Genomic DNA, 15,316 nt, shown 5'->3' with positions numbered 1-15,316 from the left:
TTTCCAAAAAGGGACTAGAGCAATGCAGAATCTTTTAATAAAAAGCATGTTTTGAAAGGTCTTTAAACGTAATATGAGAGTAATTCACCTTTCCAACAATGATATTTTTCATTAACTGAAAATACAGACTTGAGTCCAGAAGGAAGTAGTTGTACTTAATTGAGTCATGTCTAAATTGTCTAGTTAAATCCATGAATTTAATTTAATTGAACTTAAGGATACATTACATGTTACATCGAAATTAGTAGATTCTTTATGATTATCCCCAGTTTAGGCATTTTGGTGGACATTTTTTTATTGTTGCTGTATTTAATAGTGTTTCACAAAGCAGAACAAAATAGCTAAATTTAAAATCAAATTTTCTTTTAAAAAATAGCTCCTTTAACTTTCATAACATCCACTGTACATTAGAGCATTAATGGACTAAGTTATTGTTTGTCCTAAGTGTCTAATTCTTTAATTTCCATGTAAATTGTTGGGTTTTTTCTTCCAAGCATGCTTTTGTCATCTCCAAAGACTTACTTTTTTTTTGTGGGGTGGGGTGTTTGGTTAGTCTTCCCCCTAAGTTTTAAAAACGCAGAATGGAAACTAAAAATCACAGGAATTAAAACACTTATCCTTTAATATCCTAGTGGTTCTTGGCAAACTTCTCTTATCAAGAAGCGCTTTCAGACACCCAAGTGGCCATAGTTAATATTCTCTCTTCAACCTCTGGTAAGAAATGAAACATATATTCACAGACTGTTAACGCACCTAAAACTTTTTGTAAATGTTTAAAATCCCTCACTAATTGCATGTTTTAAAAATGGTTGTGTCTTCTTGTGTTGCTAGGGAGTTTTATGATTGAGACTTCCCACATCATTTTTACTCTGAAAAAATGGTGGTGGGGATGTATTTGTTAGAAACTCTAATAAAATAAAGAGTATAAATGATAGTATTTCTAGCAGTTTATCTCACTGGCTTTGTTTTAAAAGCTGTTGTGAGTGTCTTATTAGAAAGTGAGGTAGACATTTTGATAATAAATTACAATAAATGCTGAGTAGCATGGAATGCTAGTTGAATTTTCAGAAGGCCTTTCCCTGTTGAATCAGAGTTTTCTCAGCATGAAAAAGAGGAATGGTAACATGAGCACAAGATGCCAAAGACAGGTAATCCATATTCTGACAATAAATACGTGCCTAGTGATGTCTAAAGTATTAAATAGGAATTAGAAAACACCTTCTGAAGTCAAGCAATTCCGCTTTGAAAAATTTGGTTAGAATCCTACACACGCGTTTATCTGAGAGTAAGTAGAATTGAATTAGTGGAGCTTATTTTCCATCAGTCACATGCAGAACTTCAATTTAATTGTTGTTTGTAAGAAAGGCATTATCACATAGGTATTCAAAACAAAGTTGTTTTCCTTTGTTGAAAAAAAACAAACAGTATGCATTAAATAAATATGCATTTATTTTAAAATTATGAAAAACAGTGGTCTTCAACTTTTGTTTTTGAAATGCATTTGTATTTCATGTGTTAATAAAAACTACATACTCCTAATGCTTTGAATTTTTTGGGATCGTACTGTGACTGCTAATAACACCGATGTCTTTCTGAAATAAATGAAACCCAGGCAAGTTTTAACTATTTCTGACATTAATTCCAATAGGGCCTAAATGAGATTACTTTAGTTCTCTATTTGATTGGATTTGTGTGCTGCCTTTCTTCAAAAACGAGTGCTTAAGCAAATTTAAACCATTTATTATTCCTTTTATCATATTATACGTTGTGCCAATATTAGTAGTATTACTATTGTGTATTTAATTACCAAATAAAAGTTGTGGCTTTTTTCTTCTTCACAGGATTATTTACCTTAATCCTAGCTGCAGTGTTTCCAAGTAACAGTGGAGACAGATTTACGCTTTCAAAATTGTTAGCTGTTGTTTTAAGGTAGGAATATAGACTACATAGACCCTGTCCACACTGTTCTTGTATCTCAGGATCTGATCCCAGATTATCTGCTTATCCCCAGGTTATCTGGCAGTAGGGACTCATGTAATCCCATTTAAAGCAGATTATCTGGGATTGGATCCTGGGATATAGGGCAGTGTGGAAGGGGCCCAAATCTCAATTTTTCTTCTCTCCCAACAGTGGGTTTTTCTATACTTTTTCAGATGGTTAGATTTAGTCTCTGTCACTATTTTTAGAAACAGAAGGTCATGTTAGAGCTAAAGGGGAACATATTCAGAATGTTGCTAAAATTCAGTTCTTGTGGGTTTTTTCGGGCTATATGGCCATGTTCTAGAGGCATTTCTCCTGACGTTTCGCCTGCATCTATGGCAAGCTTCCTCAGAGGTGAGATCTGCTGGAGCTGGGAAAAAGGGGTTTATATATCTGTGGAATGACCAGGGTGAGACAAAAAGACAAATGAGAGAAGCCATTGAAATCCACAAACATGTGGACAATTTCAACAGAAAGGAAGAAACCATGAAAATGAACAAAATCTGGCTACCAGTATTAAAAAATTCTAAAATTAAAACAGCAGAGAGAAAAACAGGCAGGGACATCTAATCACCTTTCAAGAAGAGTTTGCTCCAGGCACAGTCAACCCATTGTATGCTAATCAAGGTGGTCAATTGAAAAGATTCACACCTAGCCCAACTTACAAAAGCCCTTTGTCTCACCCTGGTCATTCCACAGATATATAAATCCCTTTTTCCCAGCTCCAGCAGACCTCACCTCTGAGGAAGCTTGCCATAGATGTAGGCGAAACGTCAGGAGAAATGCCTCTAGAACATGGCCATATAGCCCGAAAAAACCCACAAGAACTGAGTGATTCCGGCCATGAAAGCCTTCGACAATACGTTGCTAAAATTGTTACACTTGTTTTATCTGATGCTTTGTCAGTAATTGTTCATTTTACTACACACTGCCAAAAATTAGAATTTTCATCATAGAATCATAGAGTTGGAAGAGACCTCATGGGCCATCCAGTCCAACCCCCTGCCAAGAAGTAGGAATATTGCATTCAAAGTACCATCAATCCTAAGCAGAGCTACTTAGGTTATGATGTAATCACATGAGTTTATTAAACTGGAGAACTGTGTAGCCTCACTGAATATTACATTTTTCAGAGATAGTATAAATAGATTGGATTTCATAGTACTGCCTTTTAAAACACCATATTCATTTGTTTATACTGCCAATAAACCAATGTCTTGCCTAGTTAAATTATGCAGTGGTATGTTATGCCAGATGCCTTCCTTCACCTGAGAACCCATTCAACAACAGCAAGTAAAAGGGAATTTTACTTGGTTGGCATGGAGAGAGATACAGGAAGTCTAGTAATATCTTTAAGACAGATATCTACTTTCAAAATATTATAATTATAAAGAGTTAGGAATTATACTTTACTGATTTCCATATAGAATGTTTGGTTCAACTTAATATAATATTCCTGTTGGTCTTTTTCCCAAACAGCATCGGAGGAGTTGTCCTTGTAAATCTATCTGGCTCTGAAAAGTCTGCTGGAAGAGATACAATAGGTATATTTTCACCCATAATCTTAACTTTCTGAATTGAAATATCTAGGTATGTACTGTGTGATATCAAGCTGTAACAAAGCACTGTTTTAATGCATGCATGCATGCGCATATATATATATTTTCCTGTCGTAGTTAACTGTGAATCGCACATTGTGGTATTCCTGCGCCCACGCAGGCCAGCATCGGAACCTTCTAGAAAATCTTAAAAGAATTGTATCCCCCTCAGGGCTCCACCTCCCCTCCCCGAGTATATAAGGCCCCTCTGTGGAGCCCGCCCTCAATCCTCTTTTTTCCGCCCTTTGGCAGAGCAGCAAAGCGAACCTTATATGAGATTATCTGGTTTTGACTTCGGACTGACTAACAACTACAAGGTACTCTATCCCCCTCGACTCGGACTGTCTACGGATTCTGCTACAAGCGCATCCCCTGGGTGGGCCTGGTCTTTGAAATGGCCACCACTTCCTTCAAGAAATGCACGGCCTGCCCGAACGTGCTCCCTGACACGGACGGGCATAACCTCTGCTTGGCCTGCCTGGGAGAAGGGCATCTCTCCCAGGCCTGCTCCGTCTGCGCTGCCTTCACACCGCAGACACGCAAGAACAGGGAGCTCCGTTTGAAAGCGGCGTTATATGAGAGGGCCCTCATGCCGCCGGCCCCCAGCCCGCATGCGGCCGGAGAAAGGCCTAATCTCCTGGCTCCCGCCAGACTCGAGCAATCGTGCTCAAAGAAGAAGGCCAAAAAGCAGACTGACAAGGCCCAAAAAGATGGCCGCCAGCAGCCCGCGCCTCCGAAAGGCACTGGGAAAGGAGCGGGAAAGTCTTCAGCTACCGCTCTGGCGGCCGCACAGGGGAGCCCCAGAGTCGACCCCAGGCCTTCAGGAGTCCAACCCTCGCCCGGGCAAACACTTCCTTCGCCGACGCCGGCGCCCACCCGCTCTCCGGCCTCGGCGAGGTCCCCACCTACCTTGGTCCTGGCGGTGAGGGAAACTGAGGCAGCCGAAATGCCTCCGGAGTCGACCCTTCCAGCAGCCGACATCGACCTCCCGAGCTCGGCGGAGCTACATTTGCTTGAGCTCGAGCTGCCTCCCTCCCCGGGGGGCGTGGCTTCTGGCTGGGAGGCCCTAGCCCCTCCCCTGAGGGACGCTGAGGAAGCGCCGATGCCTCATCCGGGGGATGCCTTGGCTCCTCCCATGATGCCGGAATTTGCGGTCCCGGCAGCCCCGGCACCGAGGAGCAAGGAGAAAGGAGGCGGCAATAAGAAGAAGAGGCTCCGATCGTCCTCTCGCCGCAGCAGGAAGCGCGGAGGCTCCCGACGCCGACGATCTTCGAGGGGGAGGTCTCGGGCTGCGTCGCCCTCCTCCTCCTCCTCCTCCTCCAGTGATTCATCTTCCTCTTCCTCCTCCTCTTCCTCCTCTTCCTCCTCAGCCGCGAGATCGGCCCGATCTGCGTCCACGACCAGGAGTTCCAGGAGGGCCCGACAGGCCGAAAGGCCACAAGCGGCAGCGCCTCAATGGGGGCCTTATGGACTGGGTCCTTACCCCTTTGCCGGCCCGTGGAACTTGGGACCTGCAGGGCACTTTATGTATGCCCAACATGCGACTCCTCCCTTTGCCCCTTTCACAACCATGGGCGCAATTCAGGGCATACAACAGAGGGGCTACGGGAATGCTACCACAATCTTCCCCCCAACCCCATCTGCCTCGACATCAGTGACTGTGCCTCTTCCGAGAGGACAAGGACAGATGAACTCCACACCTATTACTAATGCTGAGCAAAGTATTTCTTGTGTTGACCAGAATGTTTGTGTAGAACGTTCAATGAACCAAGTTGTATCTGTGGAATGCTCAGTTGAGCAAAGCACATGTGCTGAACGCTCAGTTAGTCATGATGCAATTGCTGAACGCCCAGCTGGGGCAAACAGTTCTAACTGTGATATCACTAATGTCATGACTCCTAACCCTCCTGCCCCACCGGGTACCCCCCAAGTGATGCACGAGGTGGCCCTACCAAGGGATGATCAACCTGTCTTAGGCCTGGAGGACTCTGACTCCTCAGCAGAACAACCTGACCCTGCCCAGCCTAGTGAAGTGGCGGATCCCTCACCGCTTCCTCCAGATTTCAATAAGTTTACATCCTTAATAGATAGGATGATCAAAGCCCTAGACATCCCAGCCCCAAAGGCGCAGGAACATGTGGAGGACCCGATGTTCCCATCGGAGGAGCAGGCGGTCCCCGTGTCCACATCATTACCAATGCTCCCTTACCTCCTAAAACTGGCCAAGATCCTGGATGCCTCCCCTGCGAGCATACCAGCGACACCTAGGAAGGTCGACTCCCTGTACAGGATCGACCTTAGGGCCGCCAAATGGATTGCCAACCCACCCAGACCCAACACAGTGGTCGCGGAAGTGGTGAAATCCAAAAAGCCGAAAAGCACCTTGTCTGCCCCCCCCGACAAGGAGGGCAAAAAGGTAGATCTCTTAGGAAAGAAAGCGCATCTGGCGGCAGGGTTAGTCACAAGGATGGCACATTACGCCACTTATATGAGTGGGTATCAGACATTCCTGTGGAATAAAATATTACCCTACCTAGATAAACTCCCACCCGAAGACCAACGCTTCCCGAAAGCGCTGCAGGCGGAGGCTCTGATTTTGTCAAAGGTCCAGAAGGACTTCGCTAAACATCTAGCAGAGTCGGCGGGACACCTTTTCGCCACGGCGACCTCCATCCGCAGACATGCGTGGTTGCGCTCGGCCAATCTGTCCGAGGAGGGCAAGGCCTTGGCTGAGGACCTTCCTCTTCATGAGGAAGGCCTCTTCAACCCCGAGACGGACGCAACACTAAAAGAGAAACAAGAGGTCCGACAGGCCGCTGGTAAGTTCGGTTACACGTGGCAGCCGTTCAACCAGGGCCGTACTAGATGGCAACCACCCCCTAACCAGTACCGTAGAAATTTTAACAACTCATTCTCGGGTTCAAGTAGGGGAAGGGGCCCCTCATCTCCTAGGTTCCAAAACAACAAAAGGAGCTCCTATTCGTCAAAAGCACGGTACCAGCCTTATCAGTCTAGATCCAAAGCCCAAGGTGCCTCCAGGAAGCGCCTTTGACGCCTCCTTCCCGACACCAGGGGCAGGCCGGAACGAGGAGCCCTGTTCCTCTGGCTCCTCTTCAGGTCTGCAAGGTTTCCACGGCCAAGTTGGCGTGCCTGAATGTTCTTCCCCCACCACGCAACCTAGTTTTGTTGACAGGTTACAAGGTTTTTACTCCAACTGGGCTAGTATCACCACAGACAAATGGGTGCTAACTATCATCCAGAGGGGATATTCTATCGAATTTGAGAGCATCCCTCAGGTGGGGAATGTCAAGAGCACCGCCCCTTCGGAAGTCTTACTAGCTGAAATAAACACCCTTTTGCAGAAAGGTGCTATCTCCCCAGTTCCAAGTTCTATGTTCCCCCTCTGTTTTTTCTCAAGATACTTTGTCGTTTCAAAGCGTGGTGGAGGATATAGAGCTATTATGGATTTAAGGAATCTAAATAAAGCAATTCTACCGAAGAAATTTCGTATGGTCACGCTTTCTTCAATCTTGCCCCTCATACCGGAGGGTGCATGGTTTGCTACTATAGACCTACGAGACGCCTATTTCCATATATCTATAGCGCCCCACCATCGTAGGTTCTTAACGTTCCTGGTGGGCAGCAGGGCCTTCCACTATAATGTCCTTCCGTTTGGACTCAATACTTCTCCCAGAGTGTTCACAAAATGCATGGCTGTAGTAGTAGCCCACTTGCGGACCCAGGGAATAGTCGTTCATCCATACATTGATGATTGGATTATTATTGGAAACTCATCTTTTCAGGTACAAAAACATGTACATATCACCTTGTGTCTCCTCCAGTCCCTGGGCCTGATTGTCAACACGGAGAAGTCCTCACTGGTCCCGTCCCGAGGCATCCTGTTCATCGGAGCTTTCCTAGATGCGGTGACACGCAGGGCTTACCTTCCGGAGGATCGTTTTTCCACCTTACAGGCGCAGGTGACGCTAGCCTTAGACTCACCCAGAGTGTCAGCCAGACAGATTCAGACGCTGTTGGGATATATGGCCTCCACTACTTCTGTAACCCCTTTTGCGCGCTTGCGTATGCGCCCCCTCCAGTCCTGGTTCGGCCTTGTGTTCAATCCCCTTACGGATTGCCCACGACTCAGGTTTACGTTGCCGGAGGAGGTCCGCAGATCCCTAGCATGGTGGTTACAACCCCAATTTGTTTGCTCGGGCCTCCCGTTCCAAATGCCTTACCCCACCAGTGTAATTACGACGGATTCCTCAATGACGGGATGGGGTGCCCATGTGCAAGGGCTCACCGCGCAGGGGAAGTGGTCCCCAGAAGAGACGCTCCTCCACATAAACGTTCTCGAACTCATGGCCGTGGAAAGAGCACTAAAGTCTTTCGAAAGAGTCATCTTAGGCCAAACCGTTCAGATCTTGACGGACAACACGACCGTCATGTTTTATCTGAACAAGCAAGGGGGCACTCACTCTGCACTATTGCTACAAATAACGTTGCGGGTGTGGGAATGGTGCATCCAGAGACAGATATATCTGTACGCCACCCACCTCCCAGGCCAGGAGAACCTGTTGGCGGATGCGCTCAGCAGGAACCCACTGGGTCACCACGAATGGTCGCTCCACCCGCAGGAAGTTGCCAAACTCTTCCACTCATGGGGTCATCCACTAATAGATCTGTTTGCCACCAGGGAAAACAGGAAGTGCGAAATGTTCTGCTCGAGACTCCCAACTCCATGGGAACAGAGTTGTCTGGGGGATGCGTTCCTAAGGGAATGGGGAGGAGCTCTAGCGTATGCATTTCCCCCATTCCCTCTTCTTCTAAGAGTAGTGGCCAAGTTACAAAGGGACAACGCCTGGTGCATACTGGTCACGCCGTGGTGGCCTCGTCAACAGTGGTTCGCCCCTCTGCTACAGCTGTCGAGAGGGAACCACGTGAGACTAGGGAAGAGGCCCGACTTGTTAACGTCCCAACAGGGTCAGGTCTTGTACCCGGACGTCCACCTGCTGAAGCTGACAGCCTGGTTGATTCTACCCCAGGGACGGATATGACCGCGGGTCTCCCTCAAGGTGTAAAGTGTATCATTGAAGCGGCCCATAGGCCCTCCACTAAGAGGTCGTACTTGTTCAAATGGGCCCGTTTTAAAGATTTCTCCAGAACAAAAGGTCATGAGCCGGAGACCGCCCCTATTCCTATAGTGTTGGAGTTTCTGTCATCATTGTTCGATGCAGGCCTTTCCAATTCTTCCCTTAAATGTTACCTTGCGGCCATCTCCTGGTTCAGGAGGAAGATGGGCCTACCATCCTGCTTTGCGGACCCACTAGTGAAGTGGTTTTTGAAGGGTCTAGGGAATGTCAGACCACCAGTGGCTCCGATTGCTCCCTCTTGGAGCCTAGAGTTAGTTCTCTCAGCCCTAACAAAACCTCCCTTTGAGCCCATGGCCACAGCAGAGTTAGGCCCATTCACCTGGAAGGTTGTCTTCCTAGTAGCTATCACGTCCGCGAGACGAGCCAGTGAGCTTTGTGCACTCAGAGTGGATCCACCGTACCTTAAATTTCATAAAGATAAGGTGGTTCTACGCACGGATATAGCTTTCTTGCCCAAGGTGGCTACGAAGTTCCATATGTCGCAGGATATAGTCCTACCAGCTTTCTTTCAGAACCCAGAAACCTCCATGGAGAAGGGCCTACATTCTCTGGATGTGAGAAGGGCTCTGGCCTTTTATGTGCAAAGGACTGCTGATTTTCGGCAGTCTCCTAGGCTTTTCGTCAAATATAGGAAGGACACTAGGGGTTCCCCAGTTTCCTCACAAAGACTTTCTTCATGGATTGTCTCGGCTATCCGTACTTCTTACAGGTTGTCGGGTAAAGATTTGCCCCGTCAGGTGAAAGGACATTCGACGAGGGCTATGGCAGCTTCTACGGCATTCATGAAGGGTATCCCTTTGGAGATGATTTGTAGGGCTGCCATATGGGCCTCTCCCTCCACTTTTGTTTCGCATTACAAGCTAGATTCTGTGTCGAGAGGAGAGGCAGGTTTTGGTAGAGCGATTCTGTTTTCGGCAGTGGCATGATCCCACCGTCCGTTGCATAGCTCGCTAGTCTACCACAATGTGCGATTCACAGTTAACTACGACAGGAAATGGAAGGTTGCTTACCTGTAACCGTGGTTTCCTGAGTAGTTACCTGTGAATACGCACATACCCACCCTTCCTCCCCTCGAGTATCATGCCACTTCCTCTAAGTGTTTTAGGGCAAAAAGAGGATTGAGGGCGGGCTCCACAGAGGGGCCTTATATACTTGGGGAGGGGAGGTGGAGCCCTGAGGGGGATACAATTCTTTTAAGATTTTCTAGAAGGTTCCGATGCTGGCCTGCGTGGGCGCAGGAATACCACAATGTGCGTATTCACAGGTAACTACTCAGGAAACCACGGTTACAGGTAAGCAACCTTCCAATATCAACGTACTGCAATTTTAGAAGCAGAGCTGTGTGGCTCTGCCAAATTTTTCCCTTCTGTTTCATGTGATTCATTTGAAGCAGGATCTGAAAAGTATGTTAAGCTGTGAGAAATGTATAATGCAGTGCTAGAAAATTACAGCTATAATATAGTGGCAAAATCTGTTACTTTAAAATGGATTTTTCTCCATATGCAGGGTCCTTGTGGTCTCTTGTGGGAGCTATGCTGTATGCAATCTACATTGTTATGATAAAAAGAAAAGTAGACAGAGAAGACAAGCTTGATATTCCAATGTTTTTTGGTAAGAAAATACTTTAAAATAAAGAAAAACTGCCTTTTTTCTAGCAATGGTCTAATTTAACAGGTTCCATCTTGTCAAAAACAAAGCAGGTCAAACTTGGATACTTTTTCAATTGGGTTAAATTGCATCTGCTTGCTCACAATCCATACAGGACTTATTGTGGATTCAAATGAACACAGCAGTACATTTGAATTCATGGTGGGGAACACACCAGCTGCTCACTTGTCTCTTTGAGGTGGTGTGGTTCCATCAAGGCAGAAGCGGGTTGCTGGTGGGGCTTACCATTGCCTCCACTCCTGCCCATTTTTATATGGGCTTATAAGGGAGTATGATAATGTAAAGCTAGGCCTCTAAGTCCCTCCTGAAAATTGTGTAGGGCAGCATTGGAGGCAATGGCAAGCCCCAGCTGCTAGGCTTGCTGCATTCCTCAACCCCCCCCCCCCAACCTGCTGATAGCTGTGGCTTGCCACTGCCTCCAGAGATCTCAGACCAGCAAATACCTTAAAGTACAATTATCTCAAAGCTAGATATAATCAAACCTTAACATTTCACTTATATACTTTTAAATCTAGCTTGAATCTTTGTTATAATTTTCAAAGTAATAGCTATCTTTTCTTGCAGCCTAAAAAAGAGGAAAGTAAAGAAAGAACAAAAAGGAATGGCCTGGTACCTTTAAAACTAACAGATTTTTTTTAAACCTGAGCTTTCATGCTATAAACCCCCTTCTTCAGATGCAGTACAGAGTGATATCAAAACTTATTTATATAGTTGTGGGAGTAGAATAGAATGTAAGAAGATCCAGAGATGCAAACCTTGTGCCTTGCATTAATTTTTCAAAAAGCTGGGTGAGACAATACGTGTGTTTCAGATCTTTACAGTCATCAGTTAGTGTTAACATGTGGAAGTAATACATCCGCTTTCCAAAAGCTGGTTTCTCTGGGTTCAAAACACACTCTGAGAAGATTAATTTTGTTATACGTGCATTTCATATGTTTTCAAAGACCAGTATCAAATTCTATACCGTTGCACACCTAGTTCCTATGTTTTTTGATCAAAACTTAAATGTGTGTGGTTTTGGTTAAGTGGCAAGAAATAATAAAAAATAAAAACAGAATTTTGTTTCTTGTTTGGATCACTTTGCTATGGTGATGCATTAAATATAACTTTGAATTGATATCTAGAGGTTGCATTTTCCTTAAAGTCTCATGTTTCTGTCTAGCAATCGACAGATGTACCATGTAACAAATCTGTTTGGATGTCTTGACAATTCTAGAATTCAATTTTTTTTTAAAGGAATTCATTATGTCAGTTCAAAGTGGCTAAACAAAATATAGTTCTTTTGACATTTAACCTTGGCAGTACTTAATACCATGGCTTTTCTTTCTCTTAACAAGTCTGAGAAATGATCCTTTATTTGTTGATGAGTTATTTGTTTGGTTTGCTGAGGTGAAAAATAAGGCACAGCAAGCAAACTGCAGATGTACAGTTAACAGTCCACATTCACTGGGGTTAGGGGCAAAGGATTCCCATGAAAGTGAAAACCCACAAATTTAAAATGATTTTTTTTTACTTGCATGGACATCTCTTTAGGAATTTCTAGGTTCTCCAGCACAACTTCTGCCAAGAAGTCTATTATAGGCATACTGAAATGCCTAGAGAGAACATTTTAATTAAAATACAAACTTAAACCCACAAATGCAAAGGGCCAGCTGTATAGTCAGTAATTTGTTAAGACACTCCTGCTTGCGGTTCAAATGACAGCAAATCTGAAAAACAAAACACAACTTCCTAGGAAGCCTGATTTTTATGACATGTGAACATAGTCATTTTGATCGATGAAAATCTTAATGAATTTGCTCAGACATCCTAATAAAATTTTGTTATATGCCAGCAGCAAAACAGTTTTCTAGTAAGCATTTTGGTATATGTGATTGTCTACATGTATTGCTTACTGCAGTAAAGAGTACTATGATAATCTCATACTCCTCTTATTTTTATTATTGTGTTGAATACTTGCTTTATTTTGATTTATAAAACGTTTTCTGACTTATTTGCTAGCTTTCTGAGATTGCAGACCAAAATGTGTCTATTAGAAACTAAGGTGCCATTGAATATAGTGGGCCATCTTTTAAAATTTTTAAAAGTAAGTGATATAATTGAATAGTGGAGTATACATAACTAACACATTCTAATTAAATAGTAGGATATATCCAATCATAGATGAGAAGTGTGTAAATGTTAGCAATATGTCCTTTTTAAAAAATCTCTGAAAAAAGATTTGTTTTTGACCGGAAATGGCATGCCTCCTTAGCCTGATACAGAATACTTTTTTTTTATAGAGCCCAACATCAATATCTATAAGTGATAATATAATTCCAGAAAAAAAATGGAACATATAAAGATAGAGTAAATTGTTTTCCTTTTCTTGTTAATACTTATTGTTCTGGTGTTTTGCAGGTTTTGTAGGTTTGTTTAATTTGCTGCTGCTGTGGCCAGGTTTCTTCCTACTACACTATACTGGATTTGAGGCCTTTGAATTTCCCAGTAAATTAGTCCTTATGTGCATTGTCATCAATGGCCTTGTTGGGACCGTTCTGTCCGAATTCCTCTGGTTGTGGTACGTGCTTTGTTTTTATTATTATTTTCTGTTAGACTTAAAATCATAGAGTTGGAAGAGACCACAAGCCCATCCAGTCCAACCCCTGCCATGTAGGAAAATACAATCAAAGGATCTAATGTTCTATTGGCCTCTGTCAGCACAACATAATTTTGCTCCCCTACTGCGAGATCCACTGTTCCCCCACAAAGAAACATATCCGTGGGGTTTCCTTGGCTTTAGACAGGTAAGATTGTAAGCCCCTAAAGGATTGCAAGAATGTCCTTGAAGGAAGCACTTCCATAAACTAAGGCAGATCTCGGTGTTATTTTGTTGCTTTAGATCAAAATACTTATGTCTGAATTCTTAGCAGTAGTACAGTAAAAAGAGATTGTCCTTCGGTTTACTAAAACATGGCTACTCAGAGCTATACGTGGACATAGAGACTCTGTGGTATATTTAGAGGTTGCTACATAGCATTTTTTGGTTCTTCAACACTTTAAGATACAGTACTCACCTGAAAAATACCTTTTCATTAGCCCGTATTGATTCATTAGAATCGGATTGGGAGAATCAAAATCCAAATACAAATGTTGCCATTTATGAACTTCACTGTATCTCTCCCCAGTTGATTAATTATTTAATGTCTCAGGGCCAAATGTCTTCATTGAGAATTTTATTTGCCTTGATCTCATACAAATTAATAGCAGCTAGATCTTATAGTTAATCTATGGTGGGTCATTAAGATATCTTGGTCATATTAAGATGCACTTCTAAAAGATGAAAATATGCTTGTAAACTACCACAAAGATCAAAAAATAAGCAGTAGGTCACTCAAGTATCACCCAAGATAGACAACAGATTGCAATCTAGGGTACCAAGTGAGTATTTTTCTCAAGCCAGAGGGCATAGAAAATATGCCAGATGTACTAGCATGAATTATAGTTGTCAATCATTTTATGTTTTTGAAATGATAATTCCAAATGTGAAAATTATAAATCATTAATAGAGTTTGAAAAACTTGAGTTTCAAGGGGAAAGGATGTTGAAATTATTAAATTGATCTGCATTACCTCTCTCTCTGCTTCAAAATGTGACTAGAAATATTTAGTTTAATATATACAGAAAAATTATTAAGAATTTGCAATGCACCTTGTGTTTCACCAGAATGTTTTCTGCAGTGTGGGGAGGGAATCCTTTATGCTGGACATGGCTCTTCTCATGCTTCACAGTCAGGGCTTTCACTCATTCTACCACCATAAGGGGAAGACCAACCCCACTTTCCCAGGTTTTTTCTGCCTCAGGTTGTATTAGGTCAGAGTCTTTAGCACTTCGGCTAAATTTGGACATTGCTTGTGGAATCTCATTTGGAGGGTTTCGATGGAGGTTTCATTGGGGCCATAAAGGCAGGGAGCATGGTTTTGAACACCAGGCCATTTATGCAAGTGACTAGTGTGATTTTGGACACACAGGTGAATGTGTTGGATGCTTCTGCTTCTTTTCCTTTCTGATAATCACTGAACAAGATCTACTCAGAAGCTGTGTAACTGGATTTCCCTCATAGTCAGGCAGGCTGTGCTGCCTGGTGATACTAGGAGTGGAGGGGAAGGGGCAACAAGTGTGTTATCAGCCTAAGATGGCAAGTGGCTTGAGCATGAAAAGAAAATTGTAAAAATACACCATCTCTCTGATACTGATGGGCTCTCTCATGACCAGAAGAGGGTAAGATGCTTAAATAAGTATCATCTTGTGGAGTCCTCTTCCTCATCTCAGAAGGAGAAGAGGGAATGTGGGAAACATTTGTCTGCAGAGGTTTCTCCTCCTAAAAACGTGAAAAGAAAGACCAAGCATGTGTAGTCTGTCACTGTTGTTTAATGATGCAGAGTCTTCTATGATTCCATTGCCATCTGGCAGAGAGGAAAGAGAGCTATCCTCTGCTTGAATATTTTTCTCCCCATTTGTTTGAGTGAGCAGTTTCCAGTCCTTCTGTGGAAAGCGTAAAAGACACTGGGTTTTAATGCTAGTAATAAGTACAACTGTGGAAGAAATGTCAGAGATCAGGGCTAAGGCTAAACAGGATCATTTTCTTGTTTTTTTCCCTGAGGTTTTTGCAGAGATTATGAAAAGTGAACTGACTTTTCCTGGAATGAAAAGGGCAAAACCAGCTTTTGCTGTGTGTTTATATTTATGGTAACCCAATGTAGTGGAGAAATTAATACTATCCCTTATTTATGCCCCTGTGGCTAGTTTATGGTCAAAACCTCGGTTTCCTAAAGATTGAGATGACACACTTAAAAAACCAAAAGTTAAGAACCTCAACAATTTTCTAAAATGGTCTCATGAGGTGTCACTCTTCGCCATCCGAGCTACATCTGC

The 15,316-nt window shown here is 43.5% G+C and overlaps 1 protein-coding gene across 5 annotated transcripts in view; it reads left to right on the top strand.

Moving 5' to 3' along the window:
* Positions 1 to 15,316, top strand: part of SLC35F5 (solute carrier family 35 member F5) — a 57,670-nt gene that overhangs the window by 28,088 nt on the left and 14,266 nt on the right. For all 5 annotated transcript variants that reach the window (XR_010910489.1, XM_060775760.2, XM_060775728.2 and 2 more), the window contains 5 exons: positions 633 to 714; positions 1,842 to 1,929; positions 3,460 to 3,524; positions 10,241 to 10,345; positions 12,803 to 12,962. Coding sequence is in view for 4 of the 5 variants with exons in the window: in XM_060775760.2 (XP_060631743.1) it covers positions 633 to 714; positions 1,842 to 1,929; positions 3,460 to 3,524; positions 10,241 to 10,345; positions 12,803 to 12,962 (500 nt within the window). In the remaining variant the exon portion in view is untranslated. The remainder of the gene's footprint in view (positions 1 to 632; positions 715 to 1,841; positions 1,930 to 3,459; positions 3,525 to 10,240; positions 10,346 to 12,802; positions 12,963 to 15,316) is intronic.

The sequence above is a fragment of the Anolis sagrei genome, chromosome 1 (assembly GCF_037176765.1).
Source record: "Anolis sagrei isolate rAnoSag1 chromosome 1, rAnoSag1.mat, whole genome shotgun sequence".
NCBI classification, from domain to species: Eukaryota; Metazoa; Chordata; class Lepidosauria; order Squamata; family Dactyloidae; genus Anolis; species Anolis sagrei.
Note: the sequence above shows the minus strand (reverse complement) of the source record. Positions and strands in the feature narration are given on the sequence as shown.